This window comes from Festucalex cinctus, chromosome 16 (genome assembly GCF_051991245.1).
Source record: "Festucalex cinctus isolate MCC-2025b chromosome 16, RoL_Fcin_1.0, whole genome shotgun sequence".
Lineage (NCBI taxonomy): Eukaryota > Metazoa > Chordata > Actinopteri > Syngnathiformes > Syngnathidae > Festucalex > Festucalex cinctus.
This window is the reverse complement of record NC_135426.1, coordinates 8,085,692-8,110,000: the sequence shown is the minus strand read 5'-3', so window position 1 is coordinate 8,110,000 and position 24,309 is coordinate 8,085,692. Positions and strand designations below refer to the sequence as shown.

Below are 24,309 nucleotides of genomic sequence, written 5' to 3'. Positions count from 1 at the left end.
GCTAATAACAGGGGATCTTTAAGGCCTTTATATACCAATATATAATTTTTCCTTAAAATTGCACGGAAGTAATGGCACTTTTCTATTCTTCTAATTCCCCATCATAAATGGCCACAAGAGGCCGTGAGTAAGGATACCTAATAAAGCTGGTATTGGCACCGATACTAATACCTGGTATTGGTAATCGCCCATCCCTATTCATAATTGTTTGGAATTGGAACCTATGACGATGAATTATACAATAAGCTACACCCGCTTTCTCTTACCTTGGATTAGAATATATAAATCATAATCTGTGGCTTGCACCGGGTGTCATTATCTTTTCATCCACACAGACACACACACACACACCCTGACCTAAACAGAACCAATCCCTCATATTAATTTACGTGCTTTACTTTCTTGAAGCACCTGAAAAACATGTGGCACACTAGCTTAAAAAAAAAAAAAATCCTGACAAACTACTCTCTCTCTCCTATAATTAAACATTTATCCCTCGTCGACCAGTTTGACTTTTCAAAGAGGTTCAAGAGGATAAATATGCTGCAAATAGTGTTTACGCTTGTGGTGTAGACATGTCTTATTTTCATTTCTTAAAAATATCCCATCCTGACCAACATATCTCCAAGTATAGAACACAAACATGGAAGACAGGCACTGTGTCAAAATGCAAATTACATTTTTTTAAACCACCTCCCTGCCATATTTGTTTTAAAATGAGGAACACACAAATTGCATCAGTCTCAACAACAGTGACACAGCACATTTCAATCACACAACATCCCCCTGATAAATATTTATTAGCATAGAATCTAATAACATCAGCCAAGAAAAGTCAGTTATAAAACAGCATCTATTACTGTGACCACCAATTGACATGGAATGGAAGCCATATCCAAGCTTCTCCTGAAGTAAATGAAAGGTTAGTGAATAACATAAAAGACTGCTTGATGATCCCCGAGTAATTTAAGAACACGTCACATGATGTCCTAAAGCTCAGCTCAACTACAGCATGTAAACGCATTGCTCATTATGCACCGCCAGCCGACCGTATGCACTTTAGCTGAAATCAAAGATGAAGCTAATAGACTGCAGTCCTCCAAACACAACATTAGAAAAAGCGAGGGTAGAATAAGGTCAGCCAACAAACCAGCTAGCTGCAAACATGAGAGAATGAAGAGAAAATGAAAACGCGATGGCAATAGGTAGTGAGTAGACGTCTTCCCTTGAAGGCTGAATGACATCATCGCTTTGTTATGTGGCCTATGGATGACAAGTCAAACATTTCAACACAAGTCAAACACAGTTTCCACTGCAGAGCAACGACAAGTCAGTTTTCGAGACTATCCTGCTGTAAATAGTTACAGAACGAGAGTGGGCTCCGATAAAAGCCTTGGAGAACACAAAAATAAATTAGATACTGTAGTGAAACTATTAAAAATATTCCTGTTCCTGAAAGTGTTCTGCGACAGTGTCATGGCTATGGTAAGAGGGATATTTTTAGAAACAACAACGCAACAGCAAGTTTAAACAAAAACAGTGGTAACCAAGCAATGGGTATATACATGTTTCCATTCTACAATAGTAACTTTTTGCAGCTTTCAACTAACTGAAAATGTCTTTTAGCGGAAACTAATAGTAGGTTTAAGAATACTAAAATGTTTCAAGAGTAAACTGCCTGAGCGCACGCAGAGGTAAAGGCAGCCACAGTTTGCAAGTGTAAGGGTGACAATGTACAATCACAGATGAAAGGCAGGAAGTATTGCAGCCGTCCACCAGCATATGACAGCTTCCTCTTCCAAAAAAAGACAGCAGCAACATGTCTACTGGAAAGAAAAGTGTAAGCTATCGCCCTTTCTGCAAACAAGCTACAGACACAAAGATGCAACTTTGTTGGAAAAACAAAGATATCAAGGTTAGCTCATTTAACATAGGAGCCTACCAGCACTAATTAGAACATATTGTGATGCCCCACAAGTGGTCAAGGATAGACACCGCACAGAACAAACAGGAACAAAATAAACACGCAAGTACAGTCATACACAAGCTGCTACAGATGCAACTGACGCCCGGGCGTTTTACATGCAGTCTGGCTAACAATTGGTCCATTAACAGCCAGCTGCTAACCTGAGCCACAGACTTATATACGAGTGGACTATCCATAGCAGCCTCGCGGCTGAAGCCAGAACCAGCTTACGTTGTCACATGTACTGACAACAGGGTTTTTTCCTACGTACAAAATTCAGAGGCGGCCACCTCCAGCCTGACAGACTTCAGGAAGTGTGTACGGGAATGCCCTCTTGAACTCGGAAATCCCAGTTGTTGGGGGAGGGACACTGACTTTACAGACATTCATTCATAAATATTAGACATAACTCCAAGCAACACAACCTACGTGATAGTATGCTGCTATCTCCCTGCATGAAATTATACAGTGAACTACTGAACTGTATGAAATGCTTATGAAATAAGATAAGAACAATAAATGAAGCAAAATTGCAAGAAGGCAAGTTTGCTGGAGGGAAAAATGAGTTGAGGACCAAAACAAAACAAAAAATTAATCACCATCCACCATTTTGGTTGTTTACCATGGCATTCACCAGCGAGGTCCCGCCTTTTAAAGCCACACACATTTATTTTCAATCACTAATTTGTGAGGATAGTGACCCAAGTGGACGACAATGGCTGTACTTCACATGGAAAATTTGGTATTTAATCAACAAAATCCAATTACCCATATGGTGCTCATTGACCATAAAAGATGACATTAAAGGCTGTTGTGCGATTTAAAAAAAAAATAAAAAAAAAAAAAAAAAATCAAGTTGAACTGAAGCCACAGTTAATGCAATTATAACTCAAGTGGTTCTGTCACCTTCCAGGAAAAATTTACTCTATGCTCATCAGTCCCCTGAGGAGAATTCAAATGTCTCACATGCAAACGCATGCAGCGCATCTTTGGAATGTTGCACAGAGCGAGCTAAACAGATTACTCTGCGCCCTGATTTGCCCTTCACTCTGCGTTTTGGAAAGCGGTTGGAATGGCAAAGAATGGCGACCGGGCAGACACAGTAGGAAAAGTACCGCTGTGGGAGTTGGACTTAATGCGCCTTCCAAAACCCCACCTGATTATTAGCTTACTTTTTTAAATTTGCCTCTTGACGTTTACAATCCAACTCGAGCCTGACTGCACTACTTGGAAGCGATCCTTGGTTTGCTAAGAACTGTCCTGCTTGGTGTAAAGGAGGAGCTCAACTATCAAACCGAAGACCATTTGCTAAGTCAGCTAAGCTGGAGGGTCTGCTTGAAGGACACTGTGATAGCCATTGCAGCGATGGATCCAAAGTGTGCTGTTTAGCAGCACGCTTATTCTGACTCGTGAATAGGATTTGGACAGGTTTGCGCAACAGCCGATGTGCGTGTAGTTTTATCACTGTTGCTGTGTGTTTCGTCTGTTCTCAGCTTGCCCGGGCAGTCGTTGATAAGTCAGCAGAGGAAAACAAAAGGGCCCAGCTGTTCCCACTTTTTCTCCTGACCAAACTTTGCACTAAAGCTTGCTATAACTGTAAACACCTGAACTGATTATTTCCCTCAGGCGTTCACAGAAAACAAATATCATAAACTTGAAGTAGAATTACTGTTCTTTACGTAGTGCTTATAATTGCCGATAATCAACGTGTTCGCATGTTATTGCAGAAGCAGCACTACCAATGTTCTCTCCAAGCTGTGCATGTGAGCAATTGTGCAGTGCTCCCCCCCTCTCAGCACACAGCAAATATATGCAGCTCATAAAAAAAAAAATCCAACTTGAGCTGTATTTACATTTACATGTATTTGCATTCTCAATCTTTTATTATTGCGAGTCGGACTAATACTACACCCAAATACACATTACGATTAATTGCCACATCTCGGCAATAGGCACACTGTGATTATTATTTTTTGTTTCTTCATTTCCCCCCTTATTTCTGAACCCTAAAACAGACAAGCGCATGGCTTGTTCCTGATTGGGACCTCATCCTGGCCAGTGGCCACAAACCCCACACTGTAAAAATAAAAAAATGAGCCATTGATTAAAATAAAAACAAAGATGTAGCAACTTCCACTTATATTTCAACGTATATTTCAATTCATTGAGGACTGTACATGTCAAGATGTATCTAGCCCCATATTGTTCCTTCTATCATGTTGATCAAACACCATTTTACAGGGTGGTTAAGACTGACGGTGTGTTCAACTGAAAATGGGAATTGAGAGCTCAAATGACAGCAACGACAGGGTTGCGCACTCCCAGTGGTTCCCAGCCTTATAAATGTACAACAAAACATTTAACTATAAGTTTACATGATTAGAAGACAGCATATGTCTGGCTTGTAAGATTTGTCTGCCTTGAGTTGGAGGTCCGACTTGAGGAAGAAAGCTGACTACATTTCTGACACAGAGGTAAAAGTTCTGAAATTTTTTGTGTAACTTTGCTGCATCAGTAGCACAACATACGCTGTCGCCTTACCCGCCACAAAGGAGAGGAACGAATAGTGCCCTGTTTACCAGATTTTTGCAGCCTAAGCAGCATCCGCATTGCCCACATTTTCCACACCGCGCACCTACAAGAATTTATAAACTACGCGGATGGTCTGCACGCAAAAACATGGTGGATGAGCAAACGTTGTCGTAAACAAGTGTTTTCTACTTCCCGATTGTTTGTTTTCATTTTTAAACCCTTCGATAGTGGAGGGTACAGAATCTACGGACCGTGGTCCTTAAGAAACCGAGGGGGGGGCATGGCCCCCTACCCCCTTCTACAATGCCATCTGCGCCCATGCCTGTAGATAAAGCTTACAAGAGAATTTTTTTATTTTTTTTTTATTTCATTCTTACTGATGAAATATGTGTGCTGTGCTTGGTACAACCATATGGCAGATATGGCATTTTCGCTGTTAAGACAGTAACGTGAAAACGCTATGGAAAAAAAATCAGTATTTTCAAGTTAGGCGCGTTCAGCGAGAAGCTTAATTCAGTACTCGCTACAGCGAGGTACGGCATTGTGAGTATATACGTACTTGGATGTTACTCACCATGGTGCAAGAAATGCTCAGGGAGTTTCTGTGAATGCTCAGACACTTGGAAAATTAGAGGGAACACTGAGCACTAGGGGTGTTAAAAAAAAATCGATTTGGCGATATATCGCGATACTACATCGCGCGATTCTCGAATCGATTCAATAATCGGCAGAATCGAATTTTTTTTTTTTTTTTTTTTTTTTTTTTTTTTAGGATTCACACCTTGAGCATGGAAGAATGTTATATGAACGGAACATTAAGCCTTAATATTTTATTTTAATGCTGTTCAAACATGAAACAGATTACAACCTCTATAAGACTGAAATTTCAGATAAATAAATAATACATTTTCATATAAATCTTACACTCTACAAGCTTACTGATTAGTATTTTCTAAATTTGAATGAAAAAAATCGCAACAATCGACTTATAAATTCGTATCGGGATTAATCGGTATCGAATCGAATCGTGACCTGTGAATCGTGATACGAATCGAATCGTCAGGTACTAGGCAATTCACACCCCTACTGAGCACTACTATGTTTTTCTTTTTTAGTGACAGTCTTCTATGCTTCCAGCTCTGACAAAATAAACCAATTTGATATCAGCATGTGTGGTCCATGAAAAAGAACCACACAGTGTTTTTTTACATATCAATAGTGAATAGCGATATAGCCCCAAGGGCCCAACGCTGATGTTTTGCAACGCTTTAAAGCTGCACTTTCTGGATGCAGAATGGCCATTTTTACTTTTAAAGGGAAAGAATCCGCCGCCAACTGCACTTTTGAACATAACAACTACTTCCAGCTTAATACTTTACGGAAAGCACAAGCTATTTTTAATAGCATTACCATGCAAATTCAGTCTCTATTAGAACAGGCTGATCCCTCCTTGTATGCGAGCTGCAGCAGCACAGCACTTCACGGGCTCACGTCTTTGTCTAGTCGGGTGAGAAATGAAAGGCCACCCATTGCAATCAAACATGATTCCCTATGTTGCTCCTTCGCTCAAGCCTTCACCGAATGAACAGTCTATTTACGGCAAAAGGGAGCACAGTCTGTCAAGCAAAACAAACAAACAAACAAACAAACAAAAGCACGGTTAATTATTGCAGCTCAGGAGAACTTCCAGTTTGGATCTGAGACAATTGTCGGATGAGCTCATGTTGACACGGCCTAAAGTATAATCTGCAATTTCAACACTGACATGCTAATGAAAAGTGCTGACAAACCTAAATTTGAGAAAGACACAGCTGATTTCATCACAATACAGATAAGGAAGTCAAAGGTTGATGAGGTCATTTAACACACGATGCCCAAACACTGACTTCACAATCATGCCACAACAGGGCCGGTATGGCAAATGAATGATCCGGTCTGCTTAATTACCGTTTATCAATGGAACTTAAGAAGCCGTGCTTGTGCGTGATGGCAGGGGCCGGCGGGGGAAAAAAAAAAAGTTGAGCAAACAAAGAAAGGAACTTCAGTCCATCTGTTTTCTAAGGAAACTCAGCCATGCTGACAACCAAGATTATTGTTCGTGTTGTGGGATTAACTGGAAGTTGCTCATTGGAACACACCATTTATTAAAAACTAACCATAACGTTGTGCTCGGCTTGTTTAGCTCACATTTAGGAGAGCCCACTGCGGCACCCACGCAAGGACTTGAAACCTGACGTAGTGAGGATCACTCCGATCAGAATTGGCACAGTATTTGGTGATAGAAGGCACCATTTTTTTTTTTTTGCCCATTGTCAGCAATCTCCCATAGAAATGAATGAAGGCGGCTGTCGTCTACATCGTTATAATGTGACCAGGATAATGGTCATGCCCACGGCATGTTCTTATTTTGATACTTAATCGGTTTAAAAAAATAAATAAATATTTCAGGGAATAAGATGCCAGAGATATCTGCCCTTATATTCTTTACACACAATGCCTAATCGAATACAATACCGCAAAATGAGTTTTAAGTGGTGTGCTCTTTTAAGCACAAAAGCGATGCAAGGAAAAACCTGCAACTCTGTATGGTTTTGAGGCTCCACAGGCAGTATACTGCCTGCACCTGGCATTATTGGTTGTTGACAACGGTCAATGCACCACTCGATCGTCTGCTGTGAACACTTGGCCCTCACAACCAGTTATACCTATGGTAATTCTTCTGACACCTTCTGCTTCACCTAAAACCTACCAACCTAAAAAGTCAAAACGGGTCGTGAAGCCCTGCCCTGGTCTGTTCTCATATTGAAAATCAAGATCATGTGAGCAGACTGAGGTTTCACACCCACTGATGTCACACGTTTATCATGCTCCTGTCAAGACCCTCAGTCAGAAAACACCTGTCCCCTCCCCTTCTCCTCCAGTGCAGTTTCAAAGCCTGTAGTTTGGACTTTGCTGGTGACAGGAGGCCGAGGTCGCAAAAACAACAAAAGGACTCAGGGCCGCTGATGCTATAGCCGGATGTCGTGTTTCAGGAGCTCAACAATGGGGGTTGAACGACCAAGTGGAGAGTGGATAAAGCACCGATTTGGCATTCAGCCTCAGGAGGGAGGTGGGTAAGAGAACTGTGTGGAGTGTGTGTATGGAGGGGTGTATTTAAAAAAAAAAAAATGTTGAAACCGACCCCTGACTGAGAATAAATCAGATGCTCGAGGGCAAAACACTGCATCGACACTTAACGTCAAGGATAAAGGAAGCACTTGGGCCTGGTTGGACTCACCTGCAGGGACACAAAAATAACTGACAAAGGAACCCACAAAGGAACCCAAACACGTCACGATGGAGACCGGGGTGGGGGGCTGAGGGACGAACCTCAACTCCCCACCATGCTGAATATAAATTACGAGTCGCCATGCTTCACAGAACTGCTAGCCAATCATTTTCAAGACCTTCCAGCAGTGACTGAAAGGTACTAGAATACTATGCGGTCTATGCAGCCGCTGTAAGGTAATGCATTCAAAGAGGGAACTAACAGATGGTATTTTCAGAGAATGGTCCAGAAAAGTGCAGTTTACAGACCAAAGGAATAATCTGGCCTTTGATGGGTGTCAGTAGTTTACATTTTACACAAATGTAACAAACTTTTACAACACATTTCTAGGAACATTAGTGTTGTATGAAGTGTTTCTGCTCTGCCCCATTCGCTACCGCCAAATTCCACCAACCAGATGCCACAAGAGCTCACATTCACCATAGGCTTAAGTCCTTTGTGGTCAACCTGTGCTCAAATTCCAGTGGCTTGCTGCTAGAAAGTGCGTGTAAAGCGAGCAGGTGATGAATAAGTGCAAATAATAGCAAGGCAAACAGCAAACAAAGTGAGTGACCTCAATCCCATATGAGGGGAATATAAGGACGGGAGGTTAGAGTTTATTTAATAATAATTTAAAAAAAAAAAAAAAAAGAAAGAAAGAAAGAAAGATCCTGTCACTAATTGTTAACGACACAAGCCTGCTGTCAATGCTTGGTACAAGTCCACACTATTAAATAGAGAACTATTTGATTCAATGTAGCAAAGGAGATGGCATAAGAGGACACCATGACCATCCAATTAAAATAGTATCAAAACGCCATGTGACTAGAATGCCAGCCAACAACAAGGCGGATCTCAATATTAAGCAACAATCTCAGCACTTAAATATGGCCAAACAACACGCTGAGGTCACTCTTTCATTTTCAGGTATTCCCTCACGGTCCTCGTTCTAGATTCCCCAGCTCTCTGGTGGCCATCATGGCAAATTATAAAGCACAGTATGACTTTATAGTTTTGGTTACGAAAGTAATGGGGGTGAGGCAAGGACAAGATGACATGGTCAGCAAATGAGTCCTGCTCTTGCTTGTAAAGAGAAGTGAGCAGGTGGCGGTGAAAACCTGTTCCCCACCCGCACCCCACCCACCCCAAATCAGGGAGAAGTGGGGGTGCACTGTTCAGTGTTGAACATTGCCAGTAGGGTTAAACAAATGTGCATTGATATATATATATCAACAAAAAAAGACCTTTACTTGATTAAATGCAGACAGTTTCAGGACAACTTCCCCTTATTAGGAGCAACCTAGTGGGAAGGCACACATCTGACTAAGCTTTACAGTCATCCTATCAGCTGTGCTAAGCACCTCCCTCGTGTGCTTTCTGTCTAGTAACAGCCCACCCAATGATTAGGCTCCACTGTGCTGGGACAAAAACAAAAAAACTACTGTGCTTCCAGAACACTATACAGACTGGTGTGGTGATGTAGTGGGTTAAAACACAAAAAAACAAAAACAAAACAAACAAAAACAGCTCCATTTGTCAGCACACATTTAAAAGACAAAAACGCGAACAAACACTGACACGACTTAACAAACGATGTGTAAAAAGTTGGCCTCGCGACACCTGCAGTGCACCTTCACCTGTCTGCCACGGGTCACCTCCTATTTTTAACGAATATAAGCAACATACCATATAAGCAAAAGACACACGTTGGCTTGTGTCGCGTTTGTCAGGCGGCCCCACAAGTACAGTACGGCGAGCCTCGGGAGATCAGGTAGCCATTTTGATGTTGAAAACCCAACCAACAAGACTTGTCGCTAGCTCGCTAAGCTAACACACAAGCTACGAGCTAGCGTTTCAAGTGACAGCTGAGCTAAGTGCTCTTCCAAAACGACCCATTTTCGAACACGTTCTGATAGGTATGCTCTGATCACACAACAGGCAGCGCTTTAGCGAAGAAGTGTTGGAACAAAAGACAAAAAACAGGCAGCGTTCTCAGTTGACGTCCGCTGTGCATTATGTAAACAAGCTGGTGTGCCAACGTGTAAAAGGAGGCGAAATTTTACACAAATCCTCTTGACAGCAGTCAGGGCAAAGCCATAACAGTTCGTTTATTTTATTAAAGCCGTGTTACATTCAATGTGGCCCCCACAAGATGAAAGACATTCCTGTAAAGGGCTGAGCAACGCTAGCATCTGCTCGAGCTCCTGCAGTTATTTTTGAACACAAGACGAGCGAGCTAAACAATAAACCCCAACGTTGCGATAGTTCGGTGTAACAAAAAGACAGAGTGAAGTCGTGGACGTTGTTAGTTTGTTAAATAGAACCACCAACGAAATGGTACGGATAGCCGAGGCTTTGATAACACAATGTTGTTTACACAAACACTAGTCGGTGACAATGGAGGATCTATGTGTTAAAGTCATCGGGACAAACGTCAATAGAACGTTAGGTCGTATCAGAACTCCACACACAAAAGGGCAAAAGTGGCCCGAGAGGAAAATGAGGCTTGTGTTGATTAAAAAAAAAAAGGATACAGTTTCACCACGTCGGTGTCCATTCGCCTTTTGCCCGGACTTGGAGACGACATTTTTGCGATTTCCACCGCAGAACACAGGCAGGTCAAAAGAAAGCTAGCCCTCGAAACGCTAGCGAGACTAGCCAACGGCACTATCCGAAAGTTAACATTGGCTTGGGGAAATGTTGGCCGTAAACACTTCTTCTCGGTTTGAGCGTATCCGTCCTACTCTGTGGCCGAACTAACGTTCGACAGACTACTGGCGTTCACTGTCTCTCAGCTCTCTGGCCATGGTTCTGACAAGCTGGGATCCCTCCGCGCATAAGTCATATTTGCGCGACGCAACGTCACCGTCGACGGACATATTTGTAGTTTTTAATGCAGAGCAAACAATACAACGTGATACAGTCGGATGAAACGCGGTTCTTTGTTGCACTCTCTCAAAAGACTGTCAGGAATGTCTGACTCATAAATTCGGTCCAATTACCCTTTTAGGTGGAAAAGAAAGCTTTGAAAATAGAAATAGTTACATATAAACATGTATTAATGCATTTAACAAAAAAAAAAAAAAAAACTTCAAAATGTCTGATCAGTATCAATTTTCTGAACAGAGTGGGTTGTAAACGTAATTAAATAAGCCTCTAAATTCAAATTAATCAATAAAACATATGACATTTAAAATAGTAATAACACATTTCATGCGCGTATGTTAATTTGACCATCAGACTACATTTCAAAGAACCATTTTATTAAGCAACATATGCTTGATAGTGAAGACTAGATAAGCAATGGGATGTCACAAAAAGGCCAATTCAAAGTCAAGGCAGCTAAGTCCAAACATGTTCAAGTTCATGGCACACCGTTCATAAAAACCTGCAATCATCAGGAGTTAAGTACTTTCACTCATACAGTCACACTATTTGTGAATTTGTGGTGATATTCTAACACTGACTCAACTCAACACACGATGAAAGTAAACATTGCCTATCCAGTGTCGAGCCGTTCTGGCTCTTTCTCATCATCAGGGATTTCCTATCTTCCACAGATTTTCACACACATTTCTATCCAACATAACATGGCGTGCTGGTATCCCAAAATTCAGAAGGGACTCATTGGTCTTCCTTCACAGAGCGATGGGATATAATACTCTCCCTCATCTCTCCAGTCCAGTAGTGCGATGTTTTAGTTGATGCATTCTCTACTCAGATGGCGCAGTTATCTGCCACTGACGGAATATAGCAAACACCCTTTTGGATCGATCCTGGGAGAACAGGACAGAAGAAGAGAATGTCAGACAACGTGCAAAGTCATTTTGGGACAAAGTACATGAGTCGTTCAACTTACCTGTGCTGGACTGCCAGCTGCTGCGTCTGTGTTCTTCGCGGGCATGAGGAGGTCAAGGGCGGCCTTCCAGCCTTGCTGATGAGGCGTTTGCACTGCGTCTGGAAGAGGCGTAGCCTGCGGATCCACATTCTCCTTTCCGACGGCCAGCCAGGGACACCAGTCTCTGTGCTGAGCCAGTGGGTCGAACGCAGTCTTGTGCACAACCTCGCCCTAAAAGAGCGAGCGAGTTATTTGATGTCGTGGGGACTTTGAGGCATGAGAGCGTGTGTGTGTGTGTGTGTGTGGGGGGGGGGGGGGGGGGGGGGGGGGGTGGGGGGGGGGGGGCACTTACAGCTAATGGGAGGCACAGGCGTTTGGAAGGAAGGGACAAACAGTCACCTTGCCCCCGGCTACGACTCGCAGGCCTCTTGCCCCTCATCAAGGGACTCGGCGGCTCTTCAACGGGACTGGGCGAGTCTCGGCTTCGGGCTCGCAAAGCTGCGGGTGTGCCCTCACCCTGCAGAATGGGTCAGAAAATCTTGATAGCCTTCAGGGCGGTTTAGTCATTCAAACGTGAATGGAAACTTGCCTGGTCAGAGCGGCAAGAGTCTTGGCTCCTCAGCTTCATGCGACTCGGTGTGGATGGAGCCGTGGGCGAGGGCGGAGTTGACTGTTCCCCCTGGCTCTCCTGAGTGGGAGCAGAGGTGGTAGGGGCGCCTGCAGCATCCGTTCCGGATTCTCCGTCGCCGCCCACACCTTCCATTTGGTGGAAATTCCACAGGCCCACTTTGCGCATACAATAGGAGCAGTTAAGTATGGGCAGCGATGCGATGTGTACACCTGGGCTGAGGAACCATAAAAAAACAAAAACAAAACAGTGTTACACATAATCCAGCCACAGTAAGTGAGTAAAGGTTTAGGGCTATTCCAAAAATTACACAGTACGCACACGTATACGCTGAAGCAAAATTTTGGTCAATGCTTCGCAATGATTATTTTCCCACATGGACTAATGTTACTGCAGACTGAAGCATCACTGAGTCCAAACAAACTGGCATAATGGCAATGAAAGGAAAAAGTGTATAAAAGAAAAATTACTAATAATCATTTTACATATAAAACGCTGACAACAACAAACTGACAGTTATGTTCCCGTTGTTGTATTTCACTCAATCATTTCCATTGATGTTTGTATCAGTTAACGGGAATCCAACAATTTAATGTCACAGACAAAAGCCAAGGCCTTTGAAAACGGACAAATCGAGGCACCCAAGACTTGATATTAGTGCTGTCAAAGTTAAATCGCTAACTCATTGATGAATCACAAAAAAACATCTCATTAATTATGTATTAACATAGATTCATCACTATTAATTTTGACCACAGATTATCCTTTAGCTTGACAGCTGTTAGGGAAAATAATTATTTATCAGCATAACATGTTTATACTTTAATGTGGACACCAGTCACCTGCATTTTCTTTAACAATGGGCCTTTTACTTCCTGTATATGAAGTTGCAACAGTATGACCTTGACAGATAAGCCTGCTCAACACAGAAGTACCTCATTGCAGGAAAAGATGACGTGATTCACGGATTTTTTTTTTTTCCAGCATCATTAAAATCAAACAAGGTAAACAATGCACACTATTATGCACTTACTTTAAGTAAATAAACTTTTAAAACTCATCAATATTCATAACAAAACTCTCTTTTCTTGTATTAACAGTGTAAAACTTTGAGGTCTAAATATTGCAGACTTTTTTTTTTTTTAAGATAAAGCTACATTTATACACTAGATGAACTGGATCAAGTACATATAATGATAATTCTACTCACACACTTTTTCAGAATCATTACTTAAACACTAGCCTGTATTGCACAAATTTTAGGAACAAAAACGAAAAATGCTTCTGCAAGATTAAATAAATCAGAATATAAAAGTATAGAAATAGTGCAGTATGTGCAGTATTGCTTGTTTGCTTAGCACGTGAATGGTCACTAGTTGTTGCCTACCTTTCCTCTGGCTTCTTCGAACCTGTTTGTCAGGCTTCATACTGAAGTCGGTGCTGTTTTTTTTTTTTTTTGGTCAACACTTAAAATTACTACCAAGGAATGAATGTCGGTGCTGTTTTGGTTTTTTTGGTCAAGACTTAAAAAACCACCACGTCTTCAGTATGAAGCCTGTCAAACAAACAGGTTAAAAAAAGACAAATGAAGGGGAGGAAACAACTATTAAGAAGTGAGCATCGACAATTCTGGTTGGCTAATAGAGTTATCACTCCATGATGGAATAATTGTGAGAATACTTGATTCTAAAAACATCTGACAGCTGCAACCTTACTCTCAATCAAGACGTTATAAGTAAGGGGAACTAGAGCAACTCACTTTGCAGCCCAGCCACAGAGAGAAACGATGCACGCTGCCACTTGGACAGAAAAAGGTTCCGAGCATGTGGTTCCTTTTCTTTTTTGTTCCTCCTCTATTAGCTGCAGGATAACACTAATGACATCCTCAGTCAATGACTGCAAAGACACACAAGACACGGAAGAGTAACATCAGAATTTTCCAGATGATTGTTCATATCCAAGTAGATGCTTCCTCACCATCGATTTCAACAACTCAGGCTTCATCGATGGAAGTTGCTGTCCAAGAATGCATGCGCTCTGATAACGCTCAATGAAAGCGTTCACAAGTGCTGAGGGTTCACCGGCTGTTACAATCCACAATCGCTCTGAAATCCAAAACATTCAAAGAATTACTAAGCGTGTAGGTTAAAACAACACGTTCAACATGTGCATCAAGTCAAGCACTCGCACCTGGACAAGGAAAGTCAGGCCAGGGACAAAACTTCTCATGTTTGGTCTGAAGCTGCATGGACAGCTCTGTGATGCGTGACTCATCTAGTTGAAAGGAGAAAAGCGTCACACCTCCGAGCCCCGAACTAAAACTTGGTTTCTGACTCACTCAGCTCACATTTGTCAAAGTCTAATGTGAGTTGTAGTGATGCGCAGAGGAAGGCCTGGCAGCTGGAGCACTTGAGCATGTCGTGGGCAATGTTGATCCAGCCGTAGCGGGCACACATGAGAGGGGAGAGCATGCGGGGCTTCCCGGCCCATTTCAAACAGTGCTGTGCTAAGGAATTCTGATACATTAATTACTGACATAATGTATACAACTTATCTTAGAACAACAAAAGGATATTGTGTAAGATTGAACTCTGCTGAAAAAGGAGTCCTTGTTGGTTGCCTCACAAGGTGAAGGAGTGTTGCTACTGACTTCTGGGTATTTTGAATCATCTTGTCCACTACAATTACAAAAACACAACGCAGTTAAAGCTCAGTTTTATAATGTACACATTTTTAAATACTGAATGAATGCGTGCTTCCAACATGACTAGACCAAAAAGAGACACTTATAGTCTTCTACATCTTAGCTTGAACATCAGTGCCAGCGTTCATCTGTCAGTCCCCACCCCTTCACAATTTACAGCACGGACAGGGTAGATAACACAAGGAATTTGGCAGCACAGGTTTCACGCAAGAGGGGGAAGATAACGCGTGCACAATATGTGTGTAAGAAATGACAGGCTATCCACAAGCTCTCATGTCTGAGAAACGCATCTCCTCGTGCTCCTTACTGATATAGCTGCCATGCTTCCTCGTTAGCTAGGGAGATTAGCCAAAATGCTGCACAACTAAGTCGTAAAAATCAGATCAAAGGTTTTTAACCCACCACTGGGTGCCGGTGCCGGTGCCGGTGCCGGTGCCGGCTGCTGACACCCCCTCGTTGAGAAGCTCGCGTATTTTCTCCGGGGACGTGAGGGAAGATTTGTTTTGATTGGAGTTGCCGAGGCGATCCCCACGACTGCTACCAACAGCCGCCATGTTGAGCCTCCTCAGAGGCGTAGCTAGTAGCTAGCTTGCCTCTCGACTCAGCTGCGACCCGGATGTTAAACACCGACCGGAAAAAGGAATGATGAATTGTTTGGTTTGGCGTTTTGTTTGTCTCAACCACATGGTTCAAGTTAGTTTGTAAGTAAGTCATTTTTGATTGTTTACATGCACTGAGGGGTCCACAATAAAGGAATATTTTATTGTCTCTAGGTCGGCTGCTGCTCGTCTACCCGCACGTCAGCTGAAGAAAAGTGTCGATGTGTTGTGAAAAGGTAACTCATGCTCAGCTTTTCCACATTTTCACTGCATGTTCCCCTAAAAGTATAATTTTGTTTATAAACAAGCACCGTCTCCTATTTAATGTGTCCTCAGACTTGATGAGCTAAAAACATATAGGTGCATTAATTCACAGTTTACACAATCTAATATGGAGTTAAATGTGGTGCAAAAGTAACTTAATTGGAAACCTACTTTTAGATAGTTACGTGTACTTTTTTTTTTTTTTTTTTTTTACACAGTAGATGCAATGCCGTGTGCTTGAGGAGGTGTCTGATGCCACTTCGCCATTTGTCACTCCACTTTGACTTCCACTTGATGTACTTCGACACACACCAGAACAACATTCAATGGTTCTGAACATGTGCTTTTTTTTTTAAATCACATTGGTGTGGCTCAAATTATTGAAAAATAAATTGTTTAGAATATATAAACAACTTAGAAACAAAATAAAAACTTCTTTTTTCAATTATAAAGGAGAGAGCGGGGATTGAACCCGTATGTGAAGCATTGTCATATTGCATCGGCCATCTGGTAAATGGGCTTTCATCATAAATCAATGAAGGTGATGTGTACGTTTCTTGTAATCCGAAATTGGAAGTGTTGGTTTGCTCATGGGCATCCCAACCTTCATCCCTCCCCACCAGCCATGAACACCATCCGATACTTCTTTCTTTGAATTATTCTTTTTTCTTAATGGGTATTACTTTCAATTCCTGCATCCACATCCTGGTCTTCAGATATGTAATCTACTCAAGTACTAATCCAACGATTGTTTTATTTTGAGTTGAGAACAACTCACAAATGTGTTCATCCCTATTCCCACTATGAACGCAGTTACATCAGTCATCCACAAGAGGGCAGTATTGTATCGTATCTCAGTTGCTTCTCCGAGACGACTTGACCATCTACACGGATTCTCGATGATTCTTCTTGTTGAACTATCTTTTCATTAGCGGCTTTAATGATGCGCGTCTTATAATGGCACGCTTATTGTTTTTATCACATTATTGAACAATTACAAACGAGCCGAAACCTAGATATACTAACATGAAACGTCACCCTTTCGAGATTGCGCCATCTGTTGAGGACACGTGGTACTTCACCGAAGCCACTAATTTCTACGTGGAGAACCTTCCCCACAACTATTGAACCCAATGACCTTGAGCAGTGTTTCTCAACCCTGGTCCTATCCAGCCTGTTTTCCATGTCTCCATATTCCAACGCAGGTGAGGATCATTATCAGGCTTCTCCAGAGCTTGCTGATGAGCTGTCATTGGAATGACATGCGTTGGGTAAAGTGTTTGTCAACACAAACCACACCACATCTGGATAGATTTTCTTATTTTTTTTTATTTGAACAAAACCGAGATCAGAAAAAGCGCATCAGGTGAACACACTTGAAGAAAAAAAAAAAAAAGTTAAGGCAACATTTTGCCTGCTTTCAAAGAACAAACCAGTTTTGTGATTCTTCAGTGCTCATCAGCAAGTTAGTTTTCACTGTTGGGAAAGTTGTTTTTCTCAACCTCTCACCCTAAAGTTGGTTCTCAAACTCGGGTCCACAAACTGTAAGTTTTTATTTTACTTAGAACAAAAAGTAGATTGTACAGGCCTAGATACAACAATCCGACGTTGGGAGTCGGACAGCGTTGCTTGGATTAACAACACAGACATGCGCTCTTCAAAATTACTAGTGGGCATCTTGGAGGCTACTAGTGTGTGCTATTTGCTATTTGGCCTACTAGTTTGTGTACTAGTAGCAGTGCCGGCCCGGGAGCAGAAGGGAGTGGGATTATGTAAAAAAAAAAAATCTTAACTTATTTTTTTTTTTTTCTTTCTTTCTTTATTTATTTATTTTAATATAACTATGGGACGGAACGGGATTCTTTTTCTGTAGGATTGGGTTGGGACGGCCCCTAACAGGGGTGAAAAACCACTCCCGTGTCACGCCCGCTTATGCCATGACTAGTAGGGAAAAGGTGGCATGAGTAGCACTGAATACATAATCACAAGTCAAGCTCTTTGTGGGAAGATCTGTTTTTCGTTCCATCACAAGAAGAACAATTGAACCTACTACTTTCTACTAAACCATGTATCGTATCTTATTGGAACTCTACATAGGAATATATCGTGGTGACTAATTTCGTAAACATATTCCTTATATACCGGAAACACTTTGAGGGCGGATAACTGTCATCAATACATCATAATAGGGAGGGACAAAATTCACAATCATTCGTCGTGATAGGTTGTGAGGGCGTGGTTATGCAGAGGGGGCAGGCCTTAATTCAAAATAACGACGTCTGATTGGTCGGTGGGCGGGGGACCTGTCAAATTTGATTTTAAGCCACCTCTATATCTCTCTAGCCCCAAAAGGCGCATATGTCCTGCACTTGGAGCGGATCAGCCGTGGTTTGTATTCAGACTGCGAAGTGAACCGCACCGAGTGCGTTTGGAAGCGAACCGAGACCACCTAAAAAAGTGGGTCTCGGTCCGCTTGTTTGGTCCGCACCAGGATTCGTTTGTGTGTATTCAGACCTGCACAAAAGGTCCGGATCAGCGTGGGAAACGAACTCTGGTCCGTTTAAAGGGCCCAAACAGTGCAGGTCTGAGTACAGTGTTCCCTCGTTTTCCGCTGGGGTTAGGTTCCAAAAAATACCCGCAATAAATGAAATCCGAGAAGTAGTTAGCTTTATGTTTTACAATTCTTATAAATGTTTTAAGGCTCTAAAATCCCCGACCGCACAATTTATACACTGTTCTCATTGAGGCATTTACACGTTCTCACATTTCTGTCTTGTTCAAACATTGACAATGTTCAAACCTTCATAAATTTTATAAAATGGGTATATTACTGTAAAAAAATATGCAAAATTGCACTTTAAAAAAAATTCTGCGATACAGCGAGACCGCGAAAAGTGAAGACTGTACACCCTAGTTTCTCCTGAAACTGTGTCACATCTTTTCTGGCATTGTGAGCTCACTAAGAAACTATGGAATGATGTAGCAAGATTGTATTTTCTTTAAAGGTGCACGATGCAAGATTAGACTCAAATTTGAGTGTTAAAAATAACCATATTTTTCACCCTCACATGTTTTAAGAATTGTATAATGGACAGGATACACGACTGAGGCACAATGACTGTTGCCCCTATTTTTCTGTAAAATGAAAAAATGTTGGAGCGTTCGGGCCGGAATCTTTAACTGTGGCTCTGAGCGTGACGTCATGCGCGTGCACGCAATTGTCCCTGTTAGCTCTTGTGATTGTTCACGCAACTTCACGGACAAGACAGCTAATTCAAACTGGATTTAAAGAGACCTGCACCCGATACGGCTCAATCCCTTATGGAGACTCCACGGAAGACAAAGAGAAGTAAAAAACTTTCAGACCAGCGTCACGGGAGGACGCGGATAAATATAAGAGCAGCGTTTGTCAGGTGGAGAGAGCTAAGAGTTATCCTGGGGATGAAATGGGACCCACAGTTTGCTGACTTTTTGCTAAAAAGGTAAGACTTCGTAACAAAAATACAATAAGGGTCTATTTATGATCAGCAGTGCAGAATAAAACTACCACACGGTCACTTACTAATGTCTCCGCACTTGGGCATATATGATATTAGCAATGCACTGCTATCATCAATGTCATCGGATTCACGGGACGCACTATTTATGTTTGGAAAGTTGTAATTATGTAAGATTTTGTCACTCAAAATGACTGTCACATACAAAGTAACTTGAAGATTAACACGTTTCTTACCTCTGTAGACATGATTAAGCCGATGAAAAAAGCGTTGTGCTCCGTGTTTACGTTTGTTCGATTAACTTGGAGGTTTGCTCGTGCCCGAAAAGTCGCACACGGTCCTGGCCGTGTGCAAGTCGCTGGGGTCCATTCCACGTTTCGCCAGAGGGGTTGCAAATGTGCAAAAACTCTGAATCTTGCATCGTGCCCCTTTAATATAGTTCTGTTTTGTTTTTTGAGTTTGTATCCTCCTGGCAGTTTTGTTGTTGTTGTTCTATTGTTGCAATGTTTTGATTGCTTTGATGAAGTTGTTTGTAACAGTTTAGTATGGAAGCCCATTCCCGCCAGAAATTTTTGTTTTTGTTTTTTTTTCACCGTCAGAACTTTCTAACGTGTGTAAAAAAAATTAAATAAAAAAAAATTAAAAATAAAATCCACTGGCGGTTTCTGACGGTGAAAAAACAAACAAACAAACTTCAAACAAAAACTCCCTTTTTTTTACTGGCGGGAATGGGCTTCCATAGTTTATTCAATAAAGCATTAAAAAAAAAATAAATAAATAAATAAAAGACCACAAGTCAAGGCAGCGCTCCTGCCGCGCTGAATAACTTGTTTTGGAGTCAATTGATCCCGCCTACATCCAATGACGCAGCGTTCCAAGAACGCGCCCTCTGATTGGCCAAGGCCCTAGCGCAAGATGAATGTATAATGGCTGTAAACCTACTGGGGCTACGCCGCTATCATTTACCATGTCTCCCGAGTACTTTAGGAGCAGTTGTTTCCCCCTCGGTGTGATGTTGTGAGAGAAGCTGGGCTAAAACTGGGACAAGATGACGGACGCCCAAGGCGATCGCTGTCCGGACCAGTTGAATAAATTTAAGAAGCTGACAGGCAGGCCGCTGCACGGTGAGCAGGAACTAGCAGATCGATCAACGACATTAGCACGCATGCTACCGTTTGCTACCGCGCTGCTGATCACACCGGTGTCTGACAAAGACATACAGCTATATAGGTCGCTATATGAAACACTTAGCTACCAGTCTGATATAATTTGAGCGAGTGCTAAAGATAAGCTAGCATCTCCATATTAACATGCTTGTTTAATTTTAACTGGGTAATTTATTTCTAGAGCAAAGTGGCATTTTCCAAATTACAGGTGACAAACTGCTGGACGCTTCTTTATGCACAGCCGATCTTGCTCTGCCCTGCTAGTGTCAGTGAAAACAAAGCATCCTTACAAAAAAAGTGCAATGCATTTCAGTCACTTTGCCTCAACTTACACTTGTATCCCTTTCCTCCTCAGGTCGTCATAATCCCCCTGCCCGCAGTGGGCATCGCTGTGTTGCTGACAACGCTAACCTCTATGTGTTTGGCGGGTACAACCCGGACTACGATGAGTCAGGTGGCTCAGAGAACGACGACTATCCCCTGTTCCGGGAGCTGTGGAGGTACCACTTCGCCACGGGCCGATGGCAGCAGCTTGAAACGGAGGGCTTTGTGCCTTCAGAGCTTGCTTCCATGTCAGGTTTGTTTATACTCAGTCGATAACAAGTGGTATCAATGAGTCTATTACAGAGCGCCTGTTTTCATTTCACTTCTAAATAAAGCTCCAAAAGGAAAAAATGTAAACGTTTCCCGTTTCCTCGCTGCAGCCGTGTTGCACGGTAACAACCTGCTTGTGTTTGGCGGCACCGGGATCCCTTTCGGTGAGAACAATGGCAATGACGTCCACGTTTGCAATGTCAAGTACAAGCGGTGGTCGCTGCTTAAATGTCGCGGGAAGAAGCCGAACAGAATCTACGGACAGGTAACTTCTATTACAAGCATACGTGCAAGGCTAATTGATCAAGATGTAACCGTTTGTCACCCCTTATCCAGGCGATGGTCATCATAAATGGCTCGCTGTACGTGTTTGGCGGGACAACGGGGTACATATACAGCACAGACCTACACAGGCTGGACCTGACCACCAGGGAGTGGATCCACCTCAAGCCCAACAACCGACCAGATGACCTACCCGAAGAACGGTATGAGCATCACGTTTCTGTCAAACACAAAGTTGCAATAGTGCTAACACGCTGTTACAGGTATCGGCATGAAATAGCACAGGATGGACAGAGGATCTACATCTTGGGAGGAGGGACCTCCTGGACGTCTTACCCTCTGGACAAGGTACCAGGAAAACATTCAGTTGAGCCCTTGGTCTGTTTGTTTATTTATTGTTTAAGTATTTTTTTGTTGTGTGACAGATTCACGCATACAATCTGGAGACTAATTCCTGGGAGGAGATTGCAACAAAACCTCACGACAAAATAGGTTTGTGTCCTATTTGTAGCATTATTCCACAACAGACATTTTGTATTTAACCACGTGCGTTTCTGTTAGGGTTTCCCGCTCCTCGAAGGTGTCACAGTTGTGTCCAAATAAGAAACGGTAAGTACTTTCGCAAATTACCACGAACAATTTGAATTAACTCATTCACTCCCAGCCATTTTCAAATAAGCAATCCACTCCCGGCTGTTTTACTGGATTTTGGCTGATTTTGCAAGGCCCACAAAATATTGTGTTCTATTGCTATAAAAACATGGAACCTACTAAAAGACAGATTAGAGTCTCTTCTTTCATCGGGGGGAGAAAAAAAAAAGAAAGTATATTTGTGTGTTTCCATTTTGCAGCAATTAGCATAGAATATAGATAAGTTTAATCATTTGGTTGATCTCATACTCTGCTTCCACCTGCTGGCCGTTTGTGTAATAACTACAATTTTGTCAACCGTTTTTTTTGCAATTGAGAGGCTGCATCAAAGCCTTCCGTTTGTTCTAGCATAAAAAAATAAAATAAAAAAGTATAAATTAGGTCTTTCAAAGTTAAAGCGTTAATAGATTAATTAATCACAGATAAATGTCGCATTAATCACGTATTAACGCATATTAATCGCACTTTTTTTTTTTTACTGCACTTAAGCCTTGAACATAACCACAGATTGTTACATTGAAGGCTGCGCAGGTCCGTGATTAGGTCAATGCATGGCATTTCCTACGCTTGTTGTTCCAAAATGAGCTGGGTGACTTCAGTTGGTGTGCTCGGTGGTAATTTCGCTTTAAAAAAAACACCCCGATTAATTCATTAATAATTGCTGAATTGCACCCAAATGATATGGTGCTGTTACGTTTTGAGCAATGCATGCAATTGTGTACATGCATTTAATCAATGTTTGCAATTAATGACATTGAGATAATAAAATGTGTTGTCAAAATATTACGGTATTTTGTATTCATTTTATATTACGCAAGTAATTAGCTGATTAATCGTGATTAATCAAAATTAAAAAGTGATTAATCAGATTAAAAATTCTAATAGTTTGACAGCACTAGTATAAATACGTCTTTAGGACATTTAAAATGCTTATTTATGTTTTTGGGAGCAAATGAGTTAAGAGGCTATCGTATGTGACCATATCACTGCCTTCTAGATGTATTTATTTGTGGCGGCTACAACGGCGAGTTCATATTGGCCGACCTGTGGAAGATCAACCTGCACACGTTCCAGTGGAGCAGGCTGCCTGCCGTGATGCCCGAGCCGGCCTACTTTCACTGCGCCGCCGTTACGCCGGTGGGTACGATGTGATTGTTTTTCTGTTGAGCCATCCAAACATGCGAAAACACAAATGAGTTAGTGGCTACGGTACACAAGAAAGATAAACAGAAGTAGTCACTTGTTACTAGGCAGAATTTCTGTGTCTCACGTCAAAAAAAGAATAATTTATGTACATTAATAAGTTTCCTTGGCTATGCTGCCACAAATAGTAGACCAAAAACAGGAAATCATTCAAAGCACAGCACGACACGAATTAGATGTTTAATTGCACTTAATTTAACCAACATTCTATTATAAAAGATCTACTTCCCCCCTGGTCAGACTGGCTGCATGTACATCCACGGCGGCGTGGTGAACATCCACGAGAACAAGAGGACGGGATCCCTCTTCAAAATCTGGCTGTCCGTGCCCAGCTTGCTGGAGTGTTGCTGGGAGATACTCCTCCAAGCCTTCCCCCACCTTGCCAACCTGCCCACCATGCAGCTGCGTAACCTGGGCCTCACACAGGAACTCATCGAGCGCTTAAAATAAGAATTTCAATGCCAAATAAGCGGAAAAGGAGGGACTTTAAAATGCTTCGAACGATCACTCGGTGTGGAATTTTGTTCTCTTTAAAAAGTCGCGTCACTGTGAAAGTGGGACGCTGCGAATCCATTTTATAAGTTTTTCCTTGAATCAAGTCGAAAGCTCCACTCCAACATTGAAATTGTTGACTTTGCATGGGCACTTATGCCTGTAGCACGGCCAACACACTGCAGTGCCTTGAAATATTAAAGCAGTTCAATTGGGGTTTCAGCAGTGTGAGGAGAGAACAGTTGTCGGTGCATATAATTTAAGCGCACAAGTTTTGCAAATCTTTTAATTTTAATAAAAAGGTCCAATGTAGTACCGTAATTATTTTAGACATTCTACCCCACTATTGATATTAAACTGCAGGTTGGCTCTTTTGTGCATCAACACACTAAATTGTTCCCTGCATGTCTTTTGCTGTTTTTATTTGTATTCTGAAAAACTACTGTACTTACATTTATGACTTAATTTACTAAACAGTGAGCGTTGGAATGATGTACACAAAAGGCTCATCTGACTATTGTGTTGTCAATAAAGTTGGGTTGAGAACTCATACTTGGCTCGACTCGATTAATGTAAAGTAAAATAC

At 42.0% G+C, this 24,309-nt stretch overlaps 3 protein-coding genes across 8 annotated transcripts in view; 1 reads left to right on the top strand and 2 right to left on the bottom strand.

Annotated features, from left to right (window-relative positions):
• ube2h (ubiquitin-conjugating enzyme E2H (UBC8 homolog, yeast)) overlaps positions 1-10,635 on the bottom strand; it is a 19,307-nt gene extending 8,672 nt beyond the window's left edge. Inside the window, exon 1 of one of the 2 annotated variants that reach the window (XM_077498699.1) lies at positions 10,340-10,635. In XM_077498699.1, the coding sequence (XP_077354825.1) occupies positions 10,340-10,392 (53 nt within the window). In that variant the 5' untranslated portion in view covers positions 10,393-10,635. Of the gene's footprint in view, positions 1-9,491; positions 9,555-10,339 lie in introns of those variants that run through there. The other variant, XM_077498700.1, reaches the window with a different exon arrangement.
• A 412-nt stretch (positions 10,636-11,047) lies between these two features.
• Positions 11,048-15,590, bottom strand: zc3hc1 (zinc finger, C3HC-type containing 1). The gene is made up of 10 exons (XM_077498692.1): positions 15,378-15,590; positions 14,847-14,949; positions 14,619-14,769; positions 14,462-14,545; positions 14,249-14,376; positions 14,031-14,167; positions 12,233-12,488; positions 11,996-12,160; positions 11,665-11,874; positions 11,048-11,581 (listed from the first exon to the last, which is right to left on the bottom strand). Exons 1-10 carry the CDS (start codon positions 15,527-15,529, stop codon positions 11,519-11,521), a joined length of 1,449 nt encoding a protein of 482 aa, XP_077354818.1. The 5' UTR covers positions 15,530-15,590; the 3' UTR covers positions 11,048-11,518.
• On the top strand, positions 15,401-24,273 carry klhdc10 (kelch domain containing 10). 5 transcript variants are annotated; one of them, XM_077498695.1, is made up of 12 exons: positions 15,401-15,676; positions 15,749-15,810; positions 16,057-16,167; positions 20,323-20,459; positions 20,857-21,078; positions 21,161-21,360; positions 21,432-21,580; positions 21,641-21,725; positions 21,803-21,869; positions 21,939-21,986; positions 23,026-23,165; positions 23,472-24,273. In XM_077498695.1, the coding sequence occupies exons 4-12, from the start codon at positions 20,384-20,386 to the stop codon at positions 23,679-23,681; spliced, it is 1,197 nt and encodes a 398-aa protein (XP_077354821.1). In that variant the 5' UTR covers positions 15,401-15,676; positions 15,749-15,810; positions 16,057-16,167; positions 20,323-20,383; the 3' UTR covers positions 23,682-24,273. The 5 variants fall into 5 exon arrangements, with proteins under 5 accessions (XP_077354821.1, XP_077354822.1, XP_077354820.1 ...); XM_077498696.1 differs by having other exon boundaries at positions 15,401-15,680; XM_077498694.1 differs by lacking the exon at positions 16,057-16,167 and having other exon boundaries at positions 15,403-15,680.
• Positions 24,274-24,309: the final 36 nt, after the last annotated feature.

Bases quoted from the DNA above. Each gene is read 5' to 3' on its own strand.
- zc3hc1 (XM_077498692.1), bottom strand. From the start codon at position 15,529: ATGGCGGCTGTTGGTAGCAGTCGTGGGGATCGCCTCGGCAACTCCAAT. The intron at 14,770-14,846 runs ATATCCTTTTGT...TTAGCACAGCAC, and splicing joins GCAGAGTTCAATCTTACACA to TGTTTGAAATGGGCCGGGAA. The intron at 14,168-14,248 runs GTGAGGAAGCAT...GTGTCTTTGCAG, and splicing joins CTGAGTTGTTGAAATCGATG to TCATTGACTGAGGATGTCAT.
- klhdc10 (XM_077498695.1), top strand. From the start codon at position 20,384: ATGACGGACGCCCAAGGCGATCGCTGTCCGGACCAGTTGAATAAATTT. The intron at 21,079-21,160 runs GTTTGTTTATAC...TTCTAAATAAAG, and splicing joins AGAGCTTGCTTCCATGTCAG to CTCCAAAAGGAAAAAATGTA. The intron at 21,726-21,802 runs GTACCAGGAAAA...GTTGTGTGACAG, and splicing joins CGTCTTACCCTCTGGACAAG to ATTCACGCATACAATCTGGA.